Source organism: Chlorocebus sabaeus, chromosome 15 (genome assembly GCF_047675955.1).
Source record: "Chlorocebus sabaeus isolate Y175 chromosome 15, mChlSab1.0.hap1, whole genome shotgun sequence".
Classification (NCBI taxonomy): Eukaryota; Metazoa; Chordata; class Mammalia; order Primates; family Cercopithecidae; genus Chlorocebus; species Chlorocebus sabaeus.
In genome coordinates, this window is record NC_132918.1 from 78,799,097 (window position 1) to 78,826,944 (window position 27,848).

Genomic DNA, 27,848 nt, shown 5'->3' on the forward strand with positions numbered 1-27,848 from the left:
GAATGGGAGAAGATATTTGTAAACTATGCACCTGACAAAGGTCTAATATTCAGCATCTATAGAGAACTTAAACAAATTTACAAGCGAAAAACAACCCCACTAAAAAGTGGGCAAAGGACATGAACCGACACTTCTCAAAAGAAGATATACAGATAGCCAACAAGCATATGAAAGAAAGCTCCGTATCAGTGATCATTAGAGGAATGCAAATCAAAACCACAATGAGATATCATCTCTTACCAGTCAGAATGGCTGTTATTAAAAAGTCAAAAAATAACAGATGTTGGTGAGGTTATGGAGAAAAGAGAACAGTTAAACACTGTTGGTGGGAGTGTAAATTAGTTCAACCGTTGTGGAAAGCAGTATGACAATTCCTCAAAGAGCTAAAAGCAGAACTACCATTCAACCCAGCAATCCTATCAACTGGGTATATACTCAAAGGAATAATAATCATTCTACCATAAAGACACATGCACATGAATGTTCACTGCAGCACTATTCACAATAGTAAAGACATGGAATCAACCTAAATGCCCATCAGTGACAGATTGGATAAAGAAAATGTGGTACATATACACCATGGAATACTATGCAGCCACAAAAAAGAATGAGATCATGTCTTTTTTGGGAGCATGGATGGAGCTGGAAGCTATTATCCTTAGCAAACTAACGCAGGAACAGAAAACCAAATACTGCATGTTCTCACTTACAAGTGGGCACTAAACAATAAAAACTTATGAACACAAATAAACAGACACTGGGGTCTACTTGAGGGGGTGAGGGTGGGAGGACAGGAGGAGGGAGAGGAGCAGAAAAGATAACTATTGGGTTCTAGGCTTAATACTTGGGTAATGAAATAATATGTACAACAACCCCCTGTGATATGTGTTTACCTATGTAACAAACCTTCACATGTACCTCCAAACCTAAAAGTTAAAAATAAACAATTGAGAAATATTTCAAATCAGCAACCTAACTTTACAACTAGAAAAAGCAACAAACTAAACCTAAAGCTAGCAGAATGAAGAAAATAATAAAGATCAGAGCAGAGAGCAACAAAATAGAGAACAGAAAAACAGGAAAAAAAAAAAAATCAATGAAATCAAATGTTGGTTCTTTGAGAAGATAAAAAAAGTTGACAAACCTTCCGCTAGATCAGCAGTTCCCAATGTTGTTAGCACTAAGACTGGTTTTGTGGAAGACAATTTTTCCACAGACTAGGGCAGACAGGGGATGGTTTCGGGATCAAACAGTTTCACCTCAGATCACCTGGCATCAGATTCTCCTAAGGTGTGTGCAACCTAGATCCCTCACACAACAGGATTTACGCTCCTATGAGAATTTAATGCTGCTGCTGATCTGACAGGAGGCGGAGCTCAGGTGGTAACACTCACTAGCCTGCCCCTCACCTCCTGCTATGTAGCCCGGTTCCTAACAGGCCACAGACTGGTACTGGTCCCAAGCCTGTGCTAGGAACCCCAGAGCTAGATGGACTAAGACAAAAAGAGAGAAGGTTCAAATTACTGAAATCAGAAATGAAAGCAGGGACATTACTATTAATTCTATAGAAACAAAAAGGGTTATGAAAGAGTATTATGAACAAACTGGATAACCCAGATGAAATAAACTCCTCAAAACACAAAACCTACAAAGACTACATCACAAAGAAATTTAAAAATCTGAATAAATCTTTATATTATTAAGGAGACTGAATCAGTAATCAAAAATCTCCTGACAAAGAAAAGTCCAGGACCTGAGGGCTTCACTGTTGAATTCTACCAAACATTTAAAGAAGAATTAATATTAGCCCTTCTTAAATGTTTCTGAAATACAGAAGAGGAGGAAACACTTCCTAACTCATTCTATGAGGCCAGCTTACCCTGATACAAAGACAGACAAAGATACTATAAGAAAAGGAAACTACTGACCAATATCCCTTATGAACACTGATGCAAAAAACTAAAATACTAGCAAACCAAATTCAGCAGCATATTAAAAGGATTATATATTATGACCAAATGCGATTTATTCCTAAATGCAAGGATGGCTCAACATACAAAAATTGATCAATGTAATATACCACATTAACAGAATGAAGGAAGAATCCTCACACATAATCATTTCCATGCTTACAGAAAAAGCATTTTATAAAATTCAACATTCTTTCCTGATAAAAACACTCAACAAGCTAGGAATCAAAGAAACTACTCCAAAATAATAGAAGTGATATATGAAAAACCCACAGTAAACATCATACTTTCTTCTGAGATCAGAAACAAGGTAACAGCACCCGCTTTTGCCTTTTCTATTCAACATAGTATGGAAAGTTCTAGCCAGAGCAACCAGGCAAGAAAAAGAAAAAAAAAAGCATCTAAAATGGAAAGGAAGGAGCAAAATTATCTCTGTTCACAGATAATACAATCTTATATTTAGAAAACTCTAGACTCCACACACAAAAATTAGAACTAATAAATGAATTCAGCAAAGTAGGACACAAAATCAATACCCAAAAATCATTTGCATTTCTATACACTAACAATGAACAATCTAAAAGGGAACTTACAAAAATAATTCCATTTCACGAGCATCAATCAGAATAAAATACGGTCACGTGTTGCTTAACAACCGGAATACGTTTTGAGAAATGTGTTAGGTGATTTCCTCACTGTGTAAACTTCACAGAGTATATTAACACAAACGCTATAACCTACTATATACCTAGGCTATACATTAGAACTAACAAATGAATTCAGCAAAGCAGTAGGACACAAAAATCAACACCCTAAAATAATTTGCATTTCTATACATTAACAATGAACACTCTAAAAAGGAACTTAAAGATAGCCTATTGCTCCTAGGCTACAAACCTGTACAGCATATTAATGTACTGAATACTGCAGGCAACTGTAACGCGATAAGTATTTGTGTATCTAAACATAGAAAAGGTACAGTAAAAATACAATATAAAAGATAAAAAATGGTACACTTGTATAGGGCATTTACCATGAATGGAACCTGCAGGACTGGAAGTTGCTCTGGGTGAAATCAGTGAGTGGTGAGTGAAAGTGAAGGCCTAGGACATTCCTGAAAGACTTATAAACACTATACACTTGGGTTATACTACATTTACAAAAAGATTTTTCTTTCTTCAGTGATAAATTAATCTTAACTTACTATAACACTTTTACTTTACAAACAAATTTTTAAAATCTTTTGACTCTTGTGTAATAACACTCTGCTTAAAACACAAATGCGCCGGGCGCGGTGGCTCAAGCCTGTAATCCCAGCACTTTGGGAGGCTGAGACGGGCGGATCACGAGGTCAGGAGATCGAGACCATCCTGGCAAACACGGTGAAACCCCATCTCTACTAAAAAAACACACACAAAAACTAGCCGGGCGAGGCAGCAGGCGCCTGTAGTCCCAGCTACTCAGGAGGCTGAGGCAGGAGAATGGCGCGAACCCGGGAGGTGGAGCTTGCAGTGAGCCAAGATCGCACCACTGTACTCCAGCCTGGGTGACTGAGCGAGACTCCGTCTCAAAAAAAAACACACACACACACACAAACGCACTGTACAACTGTACAAAAATATTTTTTCTTTACATCCTTCTTTTTTTTTGTTTGAGAAAAGGTCTTGGTCTGTTGCCCAGGCTGGAGTGCAGTGGTGCACTCACTGTACCTCCTGGTCCTCAAGTGATCCTTCTACCTCAGCCTCTCAAGTAACTGGGACTGAAGGTATGTGCTGGCAGTCCTGGCTACATTTTTGAAAAAATTTTTTTGTAGATATGGGTCTCCCTATGTTAGCCAGGCTGGTCTCAATTTCCTGACCTCAAGAGATCCTTTCACCTTGGCTTCCTAAAGTACTGGGATTACAGGCATGAGCCACTTCACATTCTTATTTTAGGAGCCATTTTCTATCAAAGATTTAAAAAATTGGCCGGGCGCGGTGGCTCAAGCCTGTAATCCCAGCACTTTGGGAGGCCGAGACGGGCGGATCACGAGGTCAGGAGATCGAGACCATCCTGGCTAATACGGTGAAACCCCGTCTCTACTAAAAATACAAAAAACTAGCCGGGCGAGGTGGCGGGCGCCTGTAGTCCCAGCTACTCCGGAGGCTGAGGCAGGAGAATGGCGTAAACCCGGGAGGCGGAGCTTGCAGTGAGCTGAGATCTGGCCACTGCAGTCCAGCCCGGGCTACAGAGCAAGACTCCGTCTCAAAAAAAAAAAAAAAAAAAAAAAGATTTAAAAAATTTTTAAACTTTTTTGTTAAAACCTAAGACACAAACACACACATTAGTCTAGTCCTACACAGGGTCAAGATCAACTTCACTGTCTTCCACCTCCACATCTTGTCCCATTGAAAGATCTTCAGGGGTAATAACTTGCATGGGGCTGTCATTTCCTATGACAACAATGCCTTCTTGTGGAATACCTCCTGAAGGACCCAAATGAGGCTGTTTTACAATTAACTTTTTTTTTTTTTAAATAAGTATGAGTACACTGTAAAATAGTGATGAAAAGTATAGTAAATACTAAAACCAGGCTGTGCATGGTGGCGCATGCCTTGCAATCTCAGCATTTTGCAAGGCTAAAGCAGACGGATTGCCTGAGCCCAGGAGGTCTAGACTAGCCTGGACAATATCACAAAACCCCAACTTTACAAAAAAATTTAGCTGGGCATGGTAGTGCATACCTGTTGTCCCAGCTACTCAGGAGGCTAAGGTAGGAGAATAGCTTCAGCCCAGGAGGATGAGGCTGCAATGAACCAAGGTCATGCCACTGCACTCCAGCCTAGGCAACATAGTAAGACCCTGTCTCAAAAATAAATAAACAAACAAACCAGTAACGCAGTCGTTTGTTATGGCTATCAAGTATTATGTATTGCACATAATTGTATGTGCTGTATTTTTATACAGTTGGCAGTGCAGTAGGTTTGTTTACACCAGCAATATCGCAAATGTGTAATGCATTCACTATGATGGTATGACAGCAATGATATCAGTAGGTAATAGGAATTTTTTAGCTCCATTTAATCTTATGGGACCACTGTCATAAATGGAGTCTGACATTGAAATGTTATGAGTTGCATGACTGTACACTGGAATTAACCGAGGTGAAAGACTTGTACAATGAAGACTAGAAAAGACTGCTAAAAGAAATAAAAGAAGATATACATAAACAGAAGCACACCCCATTTTCATGGATTAGAACACTTAATAATGTTAAGATATCAATATTATCCAAAGACATCTACAGATTCAGTGCAATCTCTACCAAAATCCCAATGACACTTTTTACAGAAATAGAAAAATTATCCTGAAATTCATAAGGAATCCTAAGTGACAGCAAATAGCCACAACAGTCTTGAAAAAGAACAAAGCTAGAGGACTCATACTTCTTCCTGATTTCAATATTTACTACAGAGCTACAGTAATCAAAACAGCATTTTAATGGCATAAAGACAGACACATAGAACAACAGAATGTAATATACAGCCCCAGAGGCACAGGCAACAACAACAAAAATAGGCAAATTAAAGTTAACGAAAATTAAAAATTTTTGTGTCTCAAAAAACTGTATCAACAGAGTAAAATGGCAACCCACAGAATGGAAGAAAATATTTGCAAATCATATATCTGACAAGGTATTAATATCCAGAATATACAGAGAACTCCTGCAACAACAACAAAAATAAACAACCTGATTCAAACATGGGCAAAGGAGTAGAAAAGATATTTTTCCAAAGACGGTAATCAAATGGTCAATAAGCACATGAAAAGACGCTCAACATTACTAATCATTAGGGATATGCAAATCAAAACTACAATGAGGGCCAGGTGCAATGGCTCAGCCTGTAATCCCAGCATTTTGGGAGGCCAAGGCGGGTGGATCACCTGAGGTCAGGAGTTCGAGACCAGCCTGACCAACATGAACAAACCCCGTCTCTACCAAAATACAAAAATTAGCCAGGCATGGTGGTACACACCTGTAATCCCAGCGACTCAGCAGGCTGAGGCAGGAGAATTGCTTGAACCTGGGAGGCGGAGGTTGCAATGAGCCGAGATCATGCCATTGCACTCCAGCCTGGGTGACAAGAGCGAAACTCCGTCTCAAAAAAAAAAAAAAAAACAAAATCCACAGTAAGGTATCACCACACATCCATTCAGATGGGTACTATAAAACAACAACAACAACAATGAAATAACTAGTATTGGTGAGGATATGGGGAAACTGAAACCCTTGTGCACTGGTGGTGGGAATGTAAAATGGTACAACTGTTGTGGAAAACAGTACAGTGTCTTAAAAAAATTAAAAACAGAACTACCATATGATCCAGCAATTCTACTTCTGGGTATTTACCCATCAAAACTGAAAACAGGGTGTTGAAGAGGTATGTGCACACCAATGTTCACAGCAACATTATTCATAACAGCTAAAACTTGGAAGCAACACAAGTGTCCATCAATGGATGAACGGATAAGCAAAATGTGGCATATACACACAATGGAATATTATTCAGCCTTACAAAGGAAGAAAATTCTGAAATATGCTACAACATGAATCAACCTTGAGCATACCACGCTAAATGAAATAAGCCAGTCACAAAATGACAAGTAATGTATGACTCCACTTATACAGAGTACTTAAGAGTAGACAAAAATCAGAGACAGACAAGAGAATGGTAGTTGCCAAGGGCTGGAGTGAGGGTGGAATTGGGGAGTTATTATTTAATGGGTATAGAGTTTCAGTTTTACAACCTGAAAAGAATTATGTAAGATGGATGGTTGTGATGGATGTGCAACAGTATGAATGTATTTAAAATCACTAAACTGTATATATAAAATGCTTAAGATAATAAATTTTATGTGTATTTTAACAGAGCAAAACAAAATTGGAAAAAAGACATTACTGGGACACCTGGCAAATTCTAATGGGGTTTAAGGATTAGGTGGTTATTAATATACCAATGATAATTTCATGATTTAAAAAAATTTTAAAAAATTCTGTGGTCTAGGGGGAAGAAAAGAAAAAAAATTTTTTTTTGTAAATATTAGTTTTTCAGAGACAGAATCTCATTTGTTGTCCAGGCTTAGTACAGGACTCTTCACAGGCATCATCATAGTGTACTGTAGCCTTGAACTCCAAGCCTCAAAGGATCCTCCTGGCTCAGCCTCCTGAGTAGCTGGGACTACTGGCGCTAGCTAATTTCTTGATTTTGATGAGTATTTTGTTGTTATGCAGGAGAACGTCTTTGTAGAAAATAAATCCTAAAGTGTTTAGGGTGACACAGCATCAGGTTGGTAATTTACTTTCAAATATTTCAGGAAGAAAAAGTTCTTTGTACTGTACTCCCAATTTTTAAGCTCTTGATCATTTTAAGATTAAAAAAATACATATTTATAGTACAATCGAGGCAAGAAAAGTCAGTTGACATTTAGTCTGACAGTTTGTGACCCATGTGCATAAATGATTTTTAAATAATTAGTGCTACTGAAGCTAAGTCTCAATTTACCAGGCTGATGCTACTACATAGTGTTCAGTGGATACTTTTATGCTATGTCCAATTTATTCACCAATGTTACACCGCTATCATGACTAAACCTCAGCAAGACAGTCAACTATTTGTGACAGATTAAAACACATCAAAGCCTATAATTGGGGCAATTTTCTATATCCTTATGCAATTTGGACTTAGTTTGGTAAATTGTCATAATTTTGGCTTTTTGATATTTGTGATACATTAAAGAGAAGGTAATAAAAACACTCCTCAACTTTGCTAGTAATCAAAGAACTACAAATGAAGCTATTTCTCATTAATAAAATTTTTTTAAATTTAAAAAGATTTCTAATATTTAATTCCTCAATATCTAATAATCAAGGAGATGCACATTCCATCACAATCACAAAAATTTTTAAACATTCTGTGTTGGTGAGAAAATCAGCATTACTTAAACTAGCCAAGTATTTTGAGATGTAAATAGGCAGTAAGTCTAAAACTTTAAATTCACCTATCCTTTAAGTGAGCAATTCCATCTCTAGAAATCTCTTAAAAGCGAATTATCTTGATTTTTTTTTTTTTTTTTTGAGACAAGGTCTCATTCTGTCACCCAGGTTGGAGTGCAGTGGTGCAATCTCAGCTCACTGAAACCTCCACCTCCTGGGGGGTTCAAGCGATTCTCCTGCCTCAGCTCCCGAGTAGCTGGGATGACAGGCGTCTGCCACCATGCCCAGCTAATTTTCGTATTTTTAGTAAAGAAGTTTTCACCATGTTGGTCAGGCTGGTCTCAAACTTCTGGCCTCAAGTGATCCAGCCACCTCGGCCTCCCAAAGTGTTGGGATTACAGGCATGAGTCACTGCGCCCGGCCATTGATTGTTCTTAAGATTCTTGACACACACAAAAAGAATTACTTATTTATGGGCATAAAGGTTTATGCAGAAATATGTTCATTGACAGCAACATTATAGGAATAAAGAAAAACCTGAATATAGAATCATGGGACAGTGTTGACAGAAAGACTTTCAAGTTTATCTGTGTATAGTTATATATTCCTATATAGTACTAGAACCTTTAAAAAAGTATTAATGAATTAAGTAATTAAGAAAAGATATGTTTTCTTATTATAAAAAATAACTAGGACAGGCACAGTGGCTCACACCTATAATCCCAGCACTTTGAGAGGTTGAGGTGGGAGGATCATTTATGGCCAGGAGTTCAAGACCAGCCTAGGCAACATAGGGAGGTCCCATCTCTATAGAAAATTTATTTGAAAAGGTAAAATTAGCTGAGTATGGTGGTCTATAGTCCCAGCTACTCAGGAGGCTGAGGTGGGAGGATCGCTTGAGCCTAGGAGGAAAAGGTTCCAGTGAGCTATATTTCAGCGACTACACTCCAGACTGGGCAACAGAGTGACACCTAGTCTCTTAAACCAAAACACTAAAACATTTGTAGTGTTTTGTACTATATCATCAGTTTTTATATAACTTACCTGCATCTTACTGCACACTGGGATTAGGACAGGTGGTATAATCATCATCATCCTCTTTTGGAGGTGATAACTGAGACTCGGGAAAGTTAACCATCTTGACAGGTTATGCAGCTTAATAAGTGTGAGAGCTTAGAACTAAGCCCGTTTCACCCAAATACAAATCCTAATGGTAACTTTCCTTATATTTCATCCTTGAAATGTATTTTATTAATAAAAAAGTTGATGATTTCATGCTTAAAGGGCTACTATAAAGAATGGGTATTTCTTCAAAGGTTTTGTCATCGTGGTATAAAAATTAATGATCGAATAAATTGTGTCTGGAGATAAAGTAAATGTATAAGCTACAATTGGTTTCAGTTATTTCTGGGTGGTAACTAAGGTTTTCTTGACTTTGATCATGATCTCAAGATGACTACCCTGTTTCTCATTCAGGGGTAGAAAATGACCAAAGCACTAGAGATGAGTTCCTAGAAGATGGGAGAAAACATTCTTATTCTAAAAATTGTTGCTTTTTGGGAGTTATAATAAAAGAGCATATGCATTTCTTCTACTTCATCGATTACCAGGTTCTCCAAAACAGACAGTAGCAGTGTGACCCAGAACATACCATCAGGAAACTGGTCAGCATCATCATCAAACATGGCTTCCTTGAGGGCAGACTTGTTGAAGGGACTGATGCTATCTGAATAGTTATATGGATTATAGTCTCGAGAGCGTGGAGAGGAGTGAGTAGGCACTGAATGAAGCAATGAAGCTTTATTATCGAGAGCTGTTTGGCTTGAGTCAGTGGCATCACCTCCTGCTCTTGGGTCAGACATCCCAGGACCACCACACATCTATCAATGGCAAGGAGAAGGCACAGCAAATTAACTCATTTGCAGGTATCTATTTAACATTCTACAAAGATATTTCTCTACTGCTTAAAAGATAATTTTAAAAAGATAACAATAACCAGCTAAAAAATTTAAGTAATGGCAATCAACATTATGAGTTACAATTTATATTCCAGATGTCAAAGCTTAAACATATAAACTACAGCTGTGAAGGCAAATAAGACCCATAAAAGAATGGTGCCTCTAATGATTATTACAGTGCCTTTGCCAACGACTTGACCAGACAATATGTACAGTGTGATTACCCGCAGCTTCTCCATGTCAGTTAAAGATATGAAGGAACTTTCATAAGCAACACAGCACTACAAGCTGCCAGATTCCATTATTAAGGTAACGGTATATCACACAATAGCATGTCAACAAAGCATAGTAAAATCAAATTTGAAAAGGCTTGCTTTAAGGAGGAAAAAAAAAAAAAAAAAGAAAGGCTTAAAAGGCCTGTATAACTTTTGGAAGGATGCCAAAAGAATTTGGGTACATTAATGTACTTACCAAAATATGAATATGAATATTGATACAAATACTGGTATCAAAATAATTACTACCACGAGTATCAGCATCACCACCATCCACTGGGCAACTATGTGCCAAGCCATTTGCTAGGCGCTTTACAAATATTCTTAAAATATTTACTACGCACCTATTATTAAATGCCTGGCATTGTTCACAGCATTGGGAATACATCAGTGAGCAAAAGAGAGAATGATGTCTACCCCAATGGAGTTTATATTTTAGTAGAGGGACAGACAAAAAAAACACAAAACTTTAATGAGTGAATAAAGTATATGACATGTCAGAAGAAGGAATCATGAATGCTGAGGTGGGAGGACAGTTCACAGATTAAATAGGATGAGTAGGGTTCACTGAGAAGCCATTTGAGTAAACACTTGAAGGAAGTAAGGGAATTAGCCAAGGGGCTCTCTGGAGGTAGAGTGTTTCAGGTAGAGAAAACAGCCAATACACAGATCCTGAGGCAGGAACATGCATAGTAAGTTCAAGGAACAGCAAGGAGGCCAGTGTGGCAGAAGCAGAGTGAACAGGGAGGAAACTAGCAGGAGATGAGGCCAGAAAGGTAACAGAAAAAAAGTGTATTGTGTAGACTTTGGTTTTTACTCTGAGACAGAGACCTCCTACAGAGTTGAGTGAGAGTGGGAATGTACTGTAGGAGGTCAAGGGCATAATCAAGGAGGACACATTTTAATAATCCAGGTGAGAGAAATGATGAAGACGATGGCTCAAACCAGAAAGGCAGTGGTGAGAATAGGCTGAATTCTGGATACATTCTGCAGTGGAGTCAGCACATTTCCTCACAGATTTGGTATAGAGGATGAGAAAAACGGAGGACTCAGCAAACTCTTGTCCATGGGTTTTGGCTAGGCAACTAGGGTTGCCATTAACTAAGATAGGAAAGAGCAGCTTTAGGGGAGAAGACCAGGAGTTCAAACAGGCAGCTGAATGTGAATGTGGAACTCAGGAAAGAGGTCTAAGCTGAATAGAGTCATAGTATTTATTATACCCACAACAACTTTTAAGGTAAGCAGTGACATCCCTATTTTCTTAATGAAGACTTTGAAGCTTAGAGGTATCACCTGATTAGCTAATAACTGACAGGAACTGGGATTTGAACTCATTCTGCCAAAATTCACAATTTGAGTGCCCTACCCTGTACCATGCTGTGTCTGAAAAAAAAAAAACAAAACTGAATCTCAGTGAAGCAGTGATTCTTACTGATCTGCGATTGCTACCATATGCAGCTTTGAAGAGTAGGGAACCTCAAATATCAGTGATAAGCTGGTTTTGGCAGCCAGTTTACTAGGCTGACCACAATCTAGCTCTGCCAGATAGGCACAGTGAGAAAAACAACTGCAGGACAGATGGCAGGAAGGCAGAGGAAGAAGTCCTTTGGAGATTTTCTGTAACTTTGCAAACACTGAGAAACAATGAATTCCATAGGAACTGGTGGGATGGCTCATTTTGTGAAAAGTCTAAGCTGTCAGAGACAAGTCTAAGAAGGAGCAAAGTAAAAAACGATTCTGTGTATAATGGCAGAAGCAATAAACAATATTCAAATATGTCAATAATATTAAATATATAAGAATGTTGTAGATTATAACATTCTTGCTTCAATGTAATGATGTTTTGTGTTTTTAAAAATACTTGAGAGTCAGTTACTTGCACACCAGAGAAATAAAACATTTGGCACATTATTAAAAAAACAAAACACATTCTTAACTGTAGCCACACAAACTGATGATGCAAATTACTATCACTACACCTGACAGGGAAAAAAAAATTCTAAACTCCTTATGTGTTCTTACAAGACTTAAAGTGATCTGGCCCATGTTCCACTCCTTTTCTCTCACAATGGTCCACCTACACTGGCTTTCTTCCTAGTCCTCAACTATACAAAGCTTGTTGACATCTAAATGTCTTTGGATTTGCTGATTATTTCATGGAATTCTCCTCTAGATTTTATGTGGCTTTATTTAGGTTTCAATGCAAATGCTACCTTTGGAGAGAGGCCTTCTTGGACCACAAAATCTAAAACAGACTCACTTTCCTCTAAAGCACATTCTATCCTAAAACTCTATAATATTCATCTCTATATGACAATCTAAAAGGAATTTGAAGGAAGTGATTTTGTCATATAAATCTAATGCTTCAAACAGTGCCTGGTATGTGGCAGATACTCAGTAAATACTTGCAGAGTGAATGACCCATAGAAAAGCATATTCGAAAATGACAGAAAGCAAAATGTAATTAAAATAATGCTTAATGAACAATGAAATAGTCTGCAAAGTAAGGATATTAAAAAACTTACTGAATCGCCATCGTCTTTTTTAGAATCCCTTTTCAATGGCTCATTCATATCTTCTTGGCTACGGAAGCTGAAATTCTGGATTGCTTCAGTGACACCTCTAAGAGAGCTATAAATATCTTCAGAGTTCATATTTTCTGTGTCATAATCAAATGCACTATGAAAAAGACGACACTAATTTTTACTTAGGTGTAGTTATAAAATACAAACACATCTGAGATTATATAAGGATATTTATAAAGACAAGATTAGAGAATGTATATCCTCAGAGCATCACTAGCAAAATAAAAAATAGCAGCTATATATAAAGTACATGTCTCTTTGTCCTTCCACCAAGGACACCTTACAGTTACTCTACAATGCACAGTCCTTAATAACTGGTTTGTCTTTCTACCTTGAAAAATGTTCTGATTAACCAGAGGTCAGCAAACTATGATGGCTTGCAAGTTAAGAACGTTTTTCACATTTTTAAATGGTTGAAAAAAACCAAAAAAATTCATGAAAATTAGATAAAATTTAAATGTCAGTATTCATAAATAAATTTTTTTTCTCTTTTTTTGGAGACAAAATCTTGCTCTTGTCCCCCAGGCTGGAATGCGATGGCACGATCTCGGCTCACTGCAATCTCCGTCTCCCGGGTTCAAGTGATTCTCCTGCCTCAGCCTCCTGAGTAGCTGGGATTGCAGGCGCCAGCCACCAAGCCCGGCTAATTTTTGTATTTTTAGTAAAGACGGGGTTTCACCATGTTGGGCAGGCTGGTCTCGAACTCCTGACCTCAGGTGATCCGCCCACCTTGGCCTCCCAAAGTGCTGGGATTACAGACGTGAGCCACTGCGCCCAGCCCATAAATAAAATTTTATTAAACATAGTCATGACTATTTATTTAGGTATTGTCTATGGCTGTTTTCTATTTCTATTGTCGATGGCTGCTCTCATACAATAGCAGAGTTGAGAAGAGACTCAAAGACCATGACTCAAATAGCCTAAAATATTTACCACTTGACCCTTTACAGAAAGTTTACCAATCTCTGTGATTAACTCCCAGTAATGGTACTGCTTGAAGAAGAGATAAATGTATTTTAACATAAATTTGTAAGAAGGTAGAGGATTTTTAATACGGAACATAATTTTTTTTTTGAGATGGAGTTTCACTCTTGTTGCCCAGGCTGAAGTGCAATGGCGCAACCTTGGCTCACTGCAACCTCTGCCTCTCGGGCTCAAGAGAATCTCCAGCCTCAGCCTCTCTCAGCCTCCCGAGTAGCTGGGATTACAGGCTCCTGCCATCACGTACGGCTAATTTTTTTGTAATTTTAGTAGAGACGGGGTTTCACCATATTGACCAGGCTGGTCTCGAACTCCGAACCTCAGGTGATCTGCCCACCTCAGCCTCCCAAAGTGTTGGGATTACAGGCGTAAGCCACTGTGCCAATTTTTTTTTTTTTTTTTTTTTTTAAGGGGCAGGGTCTTGCTGCTGCCCAGACTGGAGTGCAGTGGTGTGAACATAGCTTACTGCAGCCTTGAACTCCTAGGCTTAACTAATCCTCCTGCCTCAGTCTACCAAGTTGCTAGGACTACAAACACACACCACCATGCTTGGCTGATTTTTACAAATTTTTCTGTAGAGATGGGGTCTCAATATGTTGCCCAGGTTTGTCCCAAACTCCTGGCCTCAAGTGATCCTCCTGCCTTGGACTCCCAAACAGACAGGATTGCAAGTGTGAGCCATATCATGTTATAGACATGAACTTTATAATCAAACGCTGAAATTCAACTGAAGCTGTAATTTAGCTACCAAATTTATCATATATGTAGAACACAGAAAAAATAGGGTAGGAAATGTTTGCAATATATTTTTCTCAGATGTTGATGTATTATCCAATACTTTTAATGAATAACTTGATGAAGCACACTATAATATATGGCTAATGACCATCAAGCTATTAACTATAAATACCAACTCTTTTTTTTTTTTGGGATGGAGTCTTGCTCTGTGACTTGGGCTGGAGTGCGGTGGCACAACATCGGCTCACTGCAACCTCCGCCTCCTGGGTTCAAGTGATTTTCCTGCCTCACCCTCCTGAGTAGCTGGAACTACCGGCATGCACCACCACGCTTGGCTAATTTTTATATTATTAGTAGAGACGGGGTTTTGCCATGTTAGTCAGACTGGTCTCAAACTCCTGACCTCAAGTGATCCTCCTGCCTCAGCCTCCCAAAGTGCTGGGATTACAGGTGTGAATGAATTATTGTGGAAGATAGTGTGGCAATTCCTCAAAGACCTATAGACAGAAATATCATTTGAGCCAGCAATCCCACTATTGGGTATATACCCAAAGGAATATAAATCATTCTGTTATAAAGACACATGCACATGTATGTGCACTGTAGCACCATTCACAATAGCAAAGACATGGAATCAACCTAAATGCCCATCAGTGATGGACTGGATAAAGAAAATGTGGTACGTATACACCATGGAATACACCACAGCCAGCCCCAACTCCTTCTTAAAAAAACTTTTTAAGTTCAGGGGTATGTGTTCAGGATGCGCAGATTTGTTATATAGGTAAACGTGTGTCATGGGGTTTGTTGTACAGATTATTTTATCACCCAGGTATTAAGCCTAGTGTCCATTAAGTATTTTTCCTGATCCTCTCCCTCCTCCTACCCTCTGCCCTCTGGTAGGCCCCAGTGTGTGTTGCTCCCCTCTATGCGTTCATGTGTCTTCATCATTTAGCTCCTACTTGTGAGAACATGCAGTATTTTTTTTTTTGTCGTTGTTCTTGCGTTAGTCTGCTAAGGATAATGATCTCCAGCTCCATCCATGTCTCCGCAAAGGACATGATCTTATTTTGTTTTTATGGCCACACAGTATTCCATGGTGTATACGTACCACATTTTCTTTATCCAGTCTATCACTGATGGGCATTTAGGTTGATTCCATGTCTTTGCTATTGTGAATAACGCTACAGTGCACATACATGTGCATGTGTCTTTATAACAGAATGATTTATATTCCTTTCGGTATATACCCAGTAGTGGGATTGCTGGCTCAAATGATATTTCTGTCTATAGGTCTTTGAGGAACTGCCACACTATCTTCCACAACAGTTCAACTAATTTACACTCCCAATAGTGTAAAAGTGTTCCTTTTTCTCCACAACCTTGCCAGCATCTGTTATTTTTTGAATTTTTAATAATAACCATTCTGACTGGTGTGAGATGGTATCTCACTGTGGGCTTGATTTGCATTTCTCTAATGATCAGTGATGTCGAACTTCTATGCAAACAATTTTTCAAAAGGCTAGGAAAAGGAAATAAAATTTTAGTCTACTAAGCAGTCAAGAACGTCATTTGAAATACAGCTCATGCTTGAATTGCACAAGTGTGTGAAAATTGTACACATCTTTTATTTTGTATTAAGGACCAATCTGACTCATATTTTTTCCTCAGAGGTATATATCACTATTTATTATATATATTTATATATATAATATATAATGAATATGACATTTGTTATCTATATCATTATATATACAATGAATTACATAGATATTATATATGTAATGAATTATAATATCTAATTCAACACATATATAATGAAAAAATTAAGCTTACAGACAAAACATAAAAATAAATAGGGAAGGGTTAAATATATAATAAATATAAAAATAGTGTTAAATATATAAAAATATAATATATAATATATGAATATAAATCAGTTATAATTCTGAATATGAAATAAATCATTCTGAATATGAAAAGCATATGACCTAATATATGTCATAAATATATAAATATATGACATATTATATATGTAATTCATTATATATGTAATTTATTTTATATAAACATGTAATTCATGATATGTGATTTATTATATACGTAATTCATTATATATTACACATATATAATATGCCATATATTCATTATATATTCAGCCCTCCCCTATTTGTTATTTATGTTTTGTTTGCAAGCTTACTTTTTAAACTCATCAGTATAACTGACCTCATCACCACTTATACTGAGTAGTATAATGTAATCGAAAGACACAATTTGCAATTTACTGGATTTATACAGCATCTCTGAGAAATATAACTATGCCATTTAACGTAATAAACAGTAATTTATTTCAAAAAGCAGTCAGTAGGTTTTCTTTCCACTTATTAAAAAATTCCATATCCTATATATTATCATTTAAGTAGTTGTCTTTCAAATAAACTTTGAATTTTTTTAATGTGCTAAGTTTCTACTTTTCCAAGACCTTTTAAGTCAAGTGGGAATTGACTTGAATTATATCAATGCTTGCTTTCTTAAGAATGGAATTTACAGCCAGGGGTGGTACCTCACACCTGTAATCCCAGCACTTTGGGAGGCCGAGGCGGGCAGAACACCTAAGGTCAGGAGTTCGAGACCAGCCCGGACAACATGGTGAAACCCTGTCTCTAGCAAAAATACACCAATCAGTCGGGTGTAGGGTGCGCCTGTAATCCCAGCTACTTGGAAGACTGAGGCAGGAGAATTGCTTGAACCTGGGAGGTGGAGGTTGCAGTGAGCTGAGATCATATCACCGCACTCCAGCCTGGGGGACAGAGCAAGACTCTGCCTCAAAAAAAAAAAAAAAAAAAAAAAAAAGGAATTTACAAATACAAACCATCATGAAAAATCATCCTTTTATTACCTTGGAGATAAAGTATTCTGTGATGTATTGGTAGGAGAAGTAAGAGGACTGGACCAGTTAGCTGGTGATCGTGGTGTTGGTCTTGTCAAAGGACTCCCCATGGAACTCTGATGAAGGGAGTCAAAGAAATATTAACATATTACAGGTAAGTTCACTTAACACAAACATGAGGTTGAACCATATTAAAGGGCCATATTTACAGGTTAATATTTTAAATATTCATGTACTTATGTCTGGTTTCCAGGGGGAAAATTTCTCCCTATTTAGTAATATAACTCTTTAGTCTTTTTCTGTTCTCACCTGCTTCCTGTTCTCAAATATTATCAACATCCTTTCCCTCAAGGATTGAATATAATTTTAAAGTAGCTTCCTGTTCTGAGCTAATTTCCTTCTTCTAACCATTACTAATGCTCAAATTTTATCCCTCTTTGACTTTGCTTTACACCAAGCGAGTTAAATCTGGTCATACTACTAATATATTTATTCTTAAGATATGATAAAATAATCCCTACTCCCTTTAAAAAGATGACTGACTGGTTCACAAGAAATTGTTTTAGGATTACTTTTAACTCTCCTCAGACTTTAAGCCTGCCATCAGTGTATCTCTTTTATTTGTTATCAAATGTCTTTCTTTTTAATGCTTTAGTTCAATTCTCTAGGCATATAATATAAATTATTACATACGAGTAAAATATATATGTATACACAAACACATAAATATACATATTTCAATGTTTCATTTACTCAGAACTTACTTCTTCAAAACAAATTCCTGCACATCCAAGTATAAACGGACTGACAAACCTGCGATCATTTAATGTGACCACACTTCTTAAAGCACTACCTCCTTCGAATCTTATTTGCTAACCCTGGAATAAGTCATCCCTGTTAGTCCTCAAACAAGAATTGGTTCATCTAAAGAGCATGTCCTGATTCTAATGGCTTCCAGCTGGTGCTCTCATCTATGTTTTGCTCACATTTTGCTCTTCTTGTTCATACCTGGCCACTGTTTACCACCATCCTAATGTACACAAATTATAATATTATATAAACAGGTCAGGAATAGGGATTCTTCCAAGACAATATTTAATTCTGCTCAGGAAATGCTGCCAAATAAAGATGCAAAAATTATATATTAAGGATCAAGTTTACCTCGTATAAAAGAAAGCAATTATTGTTAAATCAACTATCACATTATATAACAGCCAAGAAAATAAGTAAGAATTACCTGGGTTCCATTGCCAGTGTTTCGAAGGTGATTATGAAGAAGCTTCGTAGCACCATCCTGAAAAGTTTTTGGTAAAGCTCCTAATAACATTGTAAACTCTGGGGTATTGAGTTCAAATAATGAAATCAGTACTGACTGTGCTGCCTAAAAAACAAAGGCATACAGTAGATGAATATATTTTTGTTACTCAAACGAGACTATTTTCTTCCCCTACATTGCTGTTGAATAGCATGAAGCTTGACCATCTTTCCCAAAAAGGAAAAGGAAGATATTCTTATTTGCTTTCAAACTGTTTTGCTGGAAGGAAAAAAAAAAAAAAAATTAACCTACCAGTTTTTTTGAAGGTAAGAAGGGAATATGAAAAGCATAACAAATATTACCTAACAGACAATGGAAAAGTTGACCATGACGGTTTCCAGGGTTACTCTGTTACATACTACTACAGTATTTTAGTTTTTCCAATAAATGATTACAAGGAGAAATAATATCTAATCTTCTCACAAGCAGTTAACATAACAACTCTACAATTTGAAGCTAAAGTATGTTCTGTGGAAATGGGAACAAAATACAGCTTACTCAGATCAGTTAAGAAAAGTTATACAATTCTTTTCTGCTTCTGAAGTAATCAACTGCATTACTAAAAGCCAAACTTTGAAATTCAAATTATATACTTAATTAAGGAGAAACTCAAATCACTTATGATCACATGACTTGCATCCAAATCTGCACACTTCATTTTGGACCTTTCTGAACCCACTCTATGAAAAATACACCTGAATATAGAACACTAAGGGGAATGGTTAAATTATGTTATATTGGAATGATGGAATACTATACAACACAATCTTGGAAGACGATATAGCTCTCAATGTAGAAATTGAGAAAGGTCTATTATATACTGTCAAAGAAAAACTCTAAGACTGCTGTAACAGGCCAGGTGCAAAGGCTCACACCTGTAATCCCAGCACTTTGGGAGGCAAAGGCAGGTGGATCACTTGAGGTCAGGAGTTCGAGACCAGTCTGGCTAACATGATGAAACCTCATCTCTACTAAAAATACAAAAATTAGCTGGGTGTGGTGGTGTGTGCTTGTAATCCCAGCTACTTGGGAGGCTGAGGCCAGAGGATCTCTTGAACCTGGGAAGTGGAAGTTGCAGTGAGCAGAGATCGTGCCACTGTACTCCAGCCTGGGAGACAGACTGAGACTTAATCTCAAAAGGGAAGAAGAAAAAAAAAAAAAAAAAAAAAAAAAAAAAAAAAAAAAAAAAAAAAGGAGTGCTATAATATGAGCACATTTTGTTAAAAACAAAAAAGTGTAAGTTGTGTGGGTATATACTCTGGGTATCTAACATGTTAATAGTGCTTAAATAAAGCTATTAATATTTGCAGTTTGAAAACAAAAAGTTACGATCTCATACTTTTTTTGGAACCACCACATTGAATGGACCACAAGTAAACTTGAGCAAATGAACTAGTAATTGTTAATATATATTTTATTCCATCTAGTTTACTTTGGTTTGGAGATTCAGCTTTATTTCCCCTGCAGGGACAGACATCCCAATTGCTCCCAAACCCTTTACCAATGAGTATATCCTTTCCTCATGACTTGAAGTGACACTTGTATAATGAACTAATCTCCTATATAAACCTAAGTGTCTCTGGACCTTCCTTCATGTTCCATTGATCTATTTGTCTATTTCTGTACTAACACCACATGACATAAAATACATAGTGTTAGTATATTTTGATCGTATCGTTCCTTTCTTGTGGTTTAAATTTCCTAATGTCATATTTGTTTTACTAGATATATTTCATATTTCTTTTTTGTAGAAATACAAATTTCTATTTGTAGTCTTTCTATCAAAGTAATACATATATACAGATTTTTAAAAACCAGTTTTAGAAAAGGTTTTATAAATCTCAATTCCATTGTTCAGCTCTCTAGAGTTCCCTTTTGTAATGCTTGCTTTTACAAATAGTTAGGATTCATAGGTTTATAAAATTATTTCTTCATTGATCAGCTTGAGACATTTTCTAGTGATTTCCTACAACAGATGAGGACTTAGGTTCCTTTCAGTATCAGCTCTACCTTTTCTTCTTTCTTCTCCCTTATACTAGTCCATTTTTGTCACATCAGACAGCATAATCTTTAAAAACATAAATCATATTACTCCATGACTTAAAAATGCGCCAATAATTTCTATAGTCACATCAGTATTCTTGTTCTTGGAATATCACAAAATTTAAATTTTGATGAAATCCAATTTATCTGTTTTTCCATTTGTTGCCTAAGCTTCTGATACCATATCGAAGGATCCACTGACGGACAAATCAGAGTTCATGAAGATTTATTCGTGTTTTAAGTGTTTTATTTTCCTGTGTCTATTGAGATGATTATGTGGTTTTCGTATTTTTACTATTGATATGGTATATTACATTAATAGATTTTTGGATGTTAATCTAACCCTACATTCCTGGGATAAACCCCTCTTGGTCATTGATATGGTTTGGCTCTGTGTCCCCACCCAAATCTCATCTTGAATTATACTCCCATAATTCCCACGTGTTGGAGAGACCCCGTGGGAGACAACTGAATCATGGGCGTGGTTTCCGCCACACTGTTCTTGTGGTAGTGAATAAGTCTCACGAATCTGATGATTTGATAAGGGGAAACCCATTTCACTTGGCTCATTCTCTCTCTCTTTGCCTGCTGACATCCACATAAGACATTATTTGCTCCTCCTTGGCTTCTGCCATGATTGTGAGGCTTCCCGAGTCCCATGAAACTAAGTACAATTAAACGTTTCTTTTGTAAACTGCCCAGTCTCAAATATGTCTTTATTAGCAGCATGAAAACATACTAACAGAGTCATGGTATATAATTCTTTTATATATGTTGCTAAATTTGGTTTGCCAGCATTTTGTTGAAGATTAAGGCATTCATATTCATAAAGAGATGCTGGTCTGTAGTGTTTTTTTGATGTGTGATGTCTCTGTCTAGTTTTGGTATCAGAATAAAACTGGTCTCACAGAATACACTGGGAAGTATTCCTTCCTCTTCTGCTTGTTTGGAAGAATGTGTGAAGAACTGCTATTAATTGTTTGGTGGAATTTACCACCAATGAAGCCATCTGAGCCTGGGCTTTTCTTCCTGCAGTTTTATTTTGTTTTTTTTTCTTTTTGAGATGGGGTGCTGCTCTGTCACTCGGGCTGGAGTGCATTGGTGTGATCACAGTTCACTGCAGCGTCGACCTCCCAGACTCGAATGATCCTCCTACCCCAGCCTCCCGAGTAGCTGGGACTACAGACGTATGCCACCACACTCAATTAAATTTTTGTATAGACAAGGTTTCACCATGTTACCCAGGCTGGTCTCTTCTGGGTTCGGGCAATCCACCTGCCTCAGCCTCCCAAAGTGCTGGGATTACAGGTGTGAGCCACCGTGCCTGGCCTGTGCATAGTTTTTGAATACTGGATCAATTTCCTGTTATAGTTCTATTCATACTATCTACTTCTTCTTGAGTCAGTTTTGGTAGTTTGTATCTTTCTAGGAATTTGTTCATTTCACCTAAGATTTTTTTATAAGCTCAGTAGTCACATTAAAATAATTTTTAAGTCTTTAAATCAAATACATATTTACAGATTTTAAAAAACAGTTTTAGAAAACATTTTATATTTTTTCTTTTTTTTTGAGACAGGGTCTCGTTCTGTTGCCCAGGCTCGAGTGCAGTGGTGCGATCGCGGCTCACTGCAACCTCTGCCTCCTGGATTCAGGCCATTCTCCTGCCTCAGTCTCCTGAGTAGCTGGGAGTAAAGGCGTGTGCCACCATACCCAGCTAATTTTTTGTATTTTTAGTAGAGACAGGGTTTCACCATGTTATCTGGGATGGTCTTGCTCTCTTGACCTCATGATCCTCCTGCCTTGGCTTCCCAAAGTGCTGGAATTACAGGTGTGAGCCACTGTGCCTGACCATCATTTTATAAATCTTAATTCCCTTTTTCAGCTTTCCAGAGTTCCCTTTTGTAACGCTTGTTTTTACTGATAGGATTGACAGGCTTATACAATTATTTCTTCATTATCAGCTTGAGACATTTTCTAGTGATTTCCTACTACAATAGATAACGACTACCGTTTCATTTTTTTTTTTTTGAGTTGGGAGTCTCACTATCGTCCAGGCTGGAGTGCAGCAGCACGATCATAGCTCACTGCACCCTTGAACTCCTTGGCTCAAGTGATCTTCCTGCTTCAGTCTTTTGAGTATCTAGGACTAAAGGCATGCACCACCATACCCACCTAATTTTGAATTTTTTTGCATAGATGAGGTCTTGTCATATTGCTCAGGCTGGTCTCGGACTCCCAGCCTCAAGTGATCCTCCCACCTTGGGATTACAGGTGTGAGCCACCACACCCAGGTGTTAGGATTACAGGTGTGAGCCACCACACCCAGTACATTTATAATTCTAGTAATTTGAATGTTTTCTCTTTTTACCCTGATACGTTTAGCTAAAGGTTTGTCAATTTCGTTGATCTTTCCAAAGAACCAGCTTTTGGTTTCACTGGTTTTCCCAGTCTCTATTTCATTAACTTTTGCTTTTATCTTGATTATATCCTCCCTTTTGCTATCTTCAGGTTTAGTATGCTTTTCTTTGTGAATTGGATTACTGATTTTACTGATTTGAGAGCTATCTTTTTATTGTAGGCACTGAGTGACAATTTCCCTACAACCACTGCTTTAGCTTTATCCCATACATTTTGGTATGCCATGTCCTCATTTTCATTCATCTCAATGTATTTCTCAGTGTATTTTCTTATTTCTCTTTTGATTTCCTCTTCGGCCTACTGATTACTTAAGAGTGAGTTGTCTGTCGATTTTCCAAACTCCTTTCTATTATTGACTCTAATTCCACTCTATTGTGGTCAGAGAACATACTGTGTATTAGTTCTAGCATTTTAATCTATTGAGATTTGTTTCATGGCCTAGCATGCAGAATGTTCCAAGTGTACTTGAGAAGAATATTCTTCTGTTGTTGGGTGCAGTGCTCATAACTGGAAATAAAGATCATAAAAAATGTATATTCTGTGTACCTTTTTTTTTTTTTTTAGATAGGGTCTCACTCTGTCACCCAGGCTGGAGTGCAGTGGCACAATCTTTCTCACTGCATCCTCAACCTCCTGGGCTCAAGTGATCCTCCCACTTTAGCCTCCCAGGTAGCTAGGGCTACAGGTGCATACCATTGCACCCACTTTTTTATATTTTTTAGTAGAGATAGTGTTTTGCCATGTTGCTCTGGCTGGTCTCAAGCTCCTGAGCTCAGACAATTCCCCTGCCTCAGCCTATCAGTGTTGAGATTACAGGCGTGAGCCAACTGCGTGCGGCCTATGTGTACTCCTTTTGCAGCAAATGTTGATGGAAATGATTCACCAGAAAAGAAAGTAAATAGAAGTAAATACAAAATGCAAGAAACAGGCTGGGTGCAGTGGCTCACGTCTGTAAGCCCAGCACTTTGGGAGGCCAAGGTGGGCAGATCACTTGAGGATAGGAGTTTGAGACCAGCTTGGTCCAATATGGTGAAACCCCATCTCTATTAAAAATACAAAAATTAGCTGGGTGTGGTGGTGGGTGCCTGTAATCCCAGCTACTCAGGAGGCTGAGGCATGAGAATCACTTGAATTGGAAGGTGGAGGTTGCAGTGAGCCAATATCATGCCACTGCACTACAGCCTAGGTGAAAAAGCAAGACTCTGTCTCAAAAAAAAAAAAAAAAAAAAAGATGCAAGAAGTAAACAGGGATGAAGATAAGTCTCAGGAAGATGCTCAAGAAAAACTGCAGGCAGACGTGTGTGCAGCAGGCCTGGGGAGAAACATGTCAAAACTGGAGAAAACAATAGAATGTCTAGGAAGGAGCTCTCTAGAAAATAGAATAAGTTTAATCTGTTTTTGAGCATGTGAAAAATAATAGCTATACACGTATAGCAGAGATGTTGAAAATATTATGATACTTAAAAGAAAAAAAGTAGGCAAATGAAAAAGCAAGACAAATTATCAACTCCAGGACAAATAACGTTTCTATAAGAAAGAAAGCAGTCACAAATCACTTGGTATAGAAGTGAATACTTGCATAGTCAAATGTAAATCTTTTCTACTGATAGCTAGTAATTGATTCATAAGTATTTTATGAATACCTGAGAAAGGATACAGAAAGTATGAGAAAGCTAAGTCCTCACTTATCAAGACAGATGGATATACCTAATGTTTACATTTATCAATAGATAAAAAAAAGTCTAAAAATTGATAAATCAAACAATAGTGTAAGCTCTTATTTGAAATGTATAGGTAAATGCAAGGGGAATGATTTGAAATATTCTGAATGGTTATAAAATTAGAGTGAGAATCGTTGTAAGGGCAGCTACTTTTGATTCTAGGTTTGAAAATTACACTCACATTAATTGGATAAAATTTGAAACAATTTTAAAGATTTTTTTTAAAAAGCTCTTCATAACTCACTGCTAACTGCTAAGGTGCTGAAAATATTAGCTGACTTCACTGGCAATCCACAATAACTGACTTGCTTTCCCAATTTATCTTCTAAACCTCATATTAAAACATACCTTCCGAACATCAGAACTTTTGGGTTCTGTTGTCCAAGTGATGACCCGAGACACTGCTAGGCGAGTTTCACTGGAATTTATAAAATCTCCTGGATCCATCTGTTTGGCCAGAGTTTCTATGTATTTAAGGATAGCAACCTTCACCTGCAGAGGAAAGCACAAAGAGAAAGGACAGAAAGATGGTTATTGTGAGACACCAGAGAACATTTCAAAAATAATCAGGTGATGATGATTATTATTTTTTTATATACGGAAAGGGTCTTACTATGTTGGCCAGGCTGGTCTTGAGCTCCTGGCCTCAAGCAATCCTCCCAGCTCCGCCTCCCAAAGAGCTGGGATTACAGACATGAGCCATCATGCCCAGCCACGTGATACAATCACCTACCTACCTGAGGTACAAGTATATGACAGTGCTGATGACTTTTGTTTTTCACACACAATCAGAACTTCGAGGTCCCAGGTGTTTCATTCCCAAGGTTTGAACAACTGCTGAAGACTATCTTGACAAGATTATAAACATTTCCTTAAATCAGCCCTCAGAGCTTACGGCTGACTCTTGGCCAGCCTCACAGGGAGCTAGTCTTTATTAACTCTGTAATTTTGTTTTTGGGAAAATGAACCAAAGTGTTTTAAAAAAAAGGTATGGCAAATCAAGGCAGCAATCAAGGTGGGCAATATAGTTATTTTTGTTGTTGTTGTTAAACACAGACTCACACAATGAGATGAGGTTCCTTAGTGAGTCTACCAGTTGTTAGACCTGCCTTCCAAAAGAACTGTCACAAAAATGAGTTACACAGCTACCACTGAAGAAAAGACAACACCTCTGTGGATAAAAATGTCCTGTGTAGGTATATATATATATATATATATATATATTTTTTTTTTTTTTTTTTTTGGGAGACAGAATCTCACCCTGTTGCCCAGGCTGGAGTGCAATGGTACAATCTTGGCTCACTGCAACCTCCACCTCCTGGGTTCAAACAGCTCTCCTGCCTCAGCCTCCCGAGTAGCTGGGATTACAGGCGTTACACCCAGCTAATTTTTGTATTTTTAGCAGAGACGAGGTTTCACCATGTTGGCCATGCTGGTCTCGAACTCCTGACCTCATGATCTGCCCACCTCAGTCTCCCGAAGTGCTGGGATTACAGGCACGAATGAGCCACCGTGCCCGGCCTATTCTCCCAGTAATTCTTCATGTGTAGGTGCACGGAAGGCAGATGTTTGAAATATATGTATCTGTGGAATGGCTATAATTGAGCTAATTAATAAATGCATTACTTCATATACTTATTTTTTTTGTGGTGAGAACACTTAAAATCTATTCTCTTGGCAATTTTCTTTTTATAAATTCAATTTTAAAGTTTTATATATTTAATGTGTACAAGTTTTGATATACATATACATAGTGAAATGTTTCTTATAGTCAAGCAAATCAATGAATCCATTATCTCAGTTACCCCTTTTGTGTGTGTAGCAAGAGCACCTAAAATCTACTCTTAGCAAAAATCCCACATATAACACAATATTATGAACTATGGTCTTCATGTTGTCTGTTAGATCTCTAGACTTATTCATCCTATAGATCTGCAACTTTGTATACTTTGACCTACAGCTCCCCATTCCACATCCCCTCATTAGCAATTTTCAAGTATACAATACATTGTTATTAACTAAAGTCACCATGTTCTACCTGTGCACTTAAGAAACAGCACATGACACAGTACACAGTCCTTGGACACAGCAAGGATGCTGAACACATATTAAATGCTAATTTGCTGACTTAGAATAACGAAGGTTTAAATGTACGATTGAAACTTGAGAAGAAATTGTCAAATTTAAAGGTAATATGTTTTTCCATTTTTTTCTTCCCTTAGTATTGATTTTAATGTCATTTTTGTCACTCAGGCAAAATAAGGTCTCTGGGAAGTGCCATACTGAATAAATTCAGGGGAGTAAAATATTAAAATAAGGTTCTGACACGTGTACATTTTTCCCTTCCTCCTTCCAGTTAAAAAGAGAGATCAAATTACATTTTTCTTTCATAACAAATTTTAAGAAGTATTTATAACTCTACACAGTCAACAAAAGCAAAAATAGACAAATGAGATTACATCAAACTAAAAAGCTTCTGCACAGCAAAGGAAACAATCTGAAGAGACAACTACAAAATGGGAGAAAATATTGTACTGTAAACCATACATCTGATAAGCCATTAACATTCAAAATATATAAGAAACTCACATGACTCAATAGCAAGAAAACAAATAAACTGTTTAGAAAATGGGCAAAGGATCCGAATAGACATTTCTCAAAGAAAGACATACAAATGGCCAACAGGTGTATGGAAAAATGATCAATATCAGTATTCATCAGGGAAAGGCAAACTAATACCACATTTAAGATATTCACCTCACACCTGTTAGAATGACTGTTATCAAAAAGATGAAAGATAAGTGTTGGTGATGATGTGGAGAAAATGAAACTCTTCCACAATGCTGGTGGAAATGTAAATTAGTACTGCCATTATGGAAAATAATATGCAGGTTCCTCAAAAAATTAGAAATAGAACAACCATATGATCTAGCATTCCATAGTGGGTATATACCCAAAGGAGATGAAATCAGAATGTGGA

General features: G+C 37.4%; 1 protein-coding gene across 47 annotated transcripts in view; it reads right to left on the reverse strand.

Annotated features, from left to right (window-relative positions):
• CLASP2 (cytoplasmic linker associated protein 2) overlaps positions 1-27,848 on the reverse strand; it is a 215,689-nt gene that overhangs the window by 34,154 nt on the left and 153,687 nt on the right. For all 47 annotated transcript variants that reach the window (XM_038002994.2, XM_038002988.2, XM_038002990.2 and 44 more), the window contains 5 exons: positions 25,217-25,360; positions 18,609-18,752; positions 17,381-17,487; positions 12,703-12,856; positions 9,596-9,824 (listed from right to left, as the gene is read on the reverse strand). In XM_038002994.2, the coding sequence (XP_037858922.1) occupies positions 9,596-9,824; positions 12,703-12,856; positions 17,381-17,487; positions 18,609-18,752; positions 25,217-25,360 (778 nt within the window). The remainder of the gene's footprint in view (positions 1-9,595; positions 9,825-12,702; positions 12,857-17,380; positions 17,488-18,608; positions 18,753-25,216; positions 25,361-27,848) is intronic.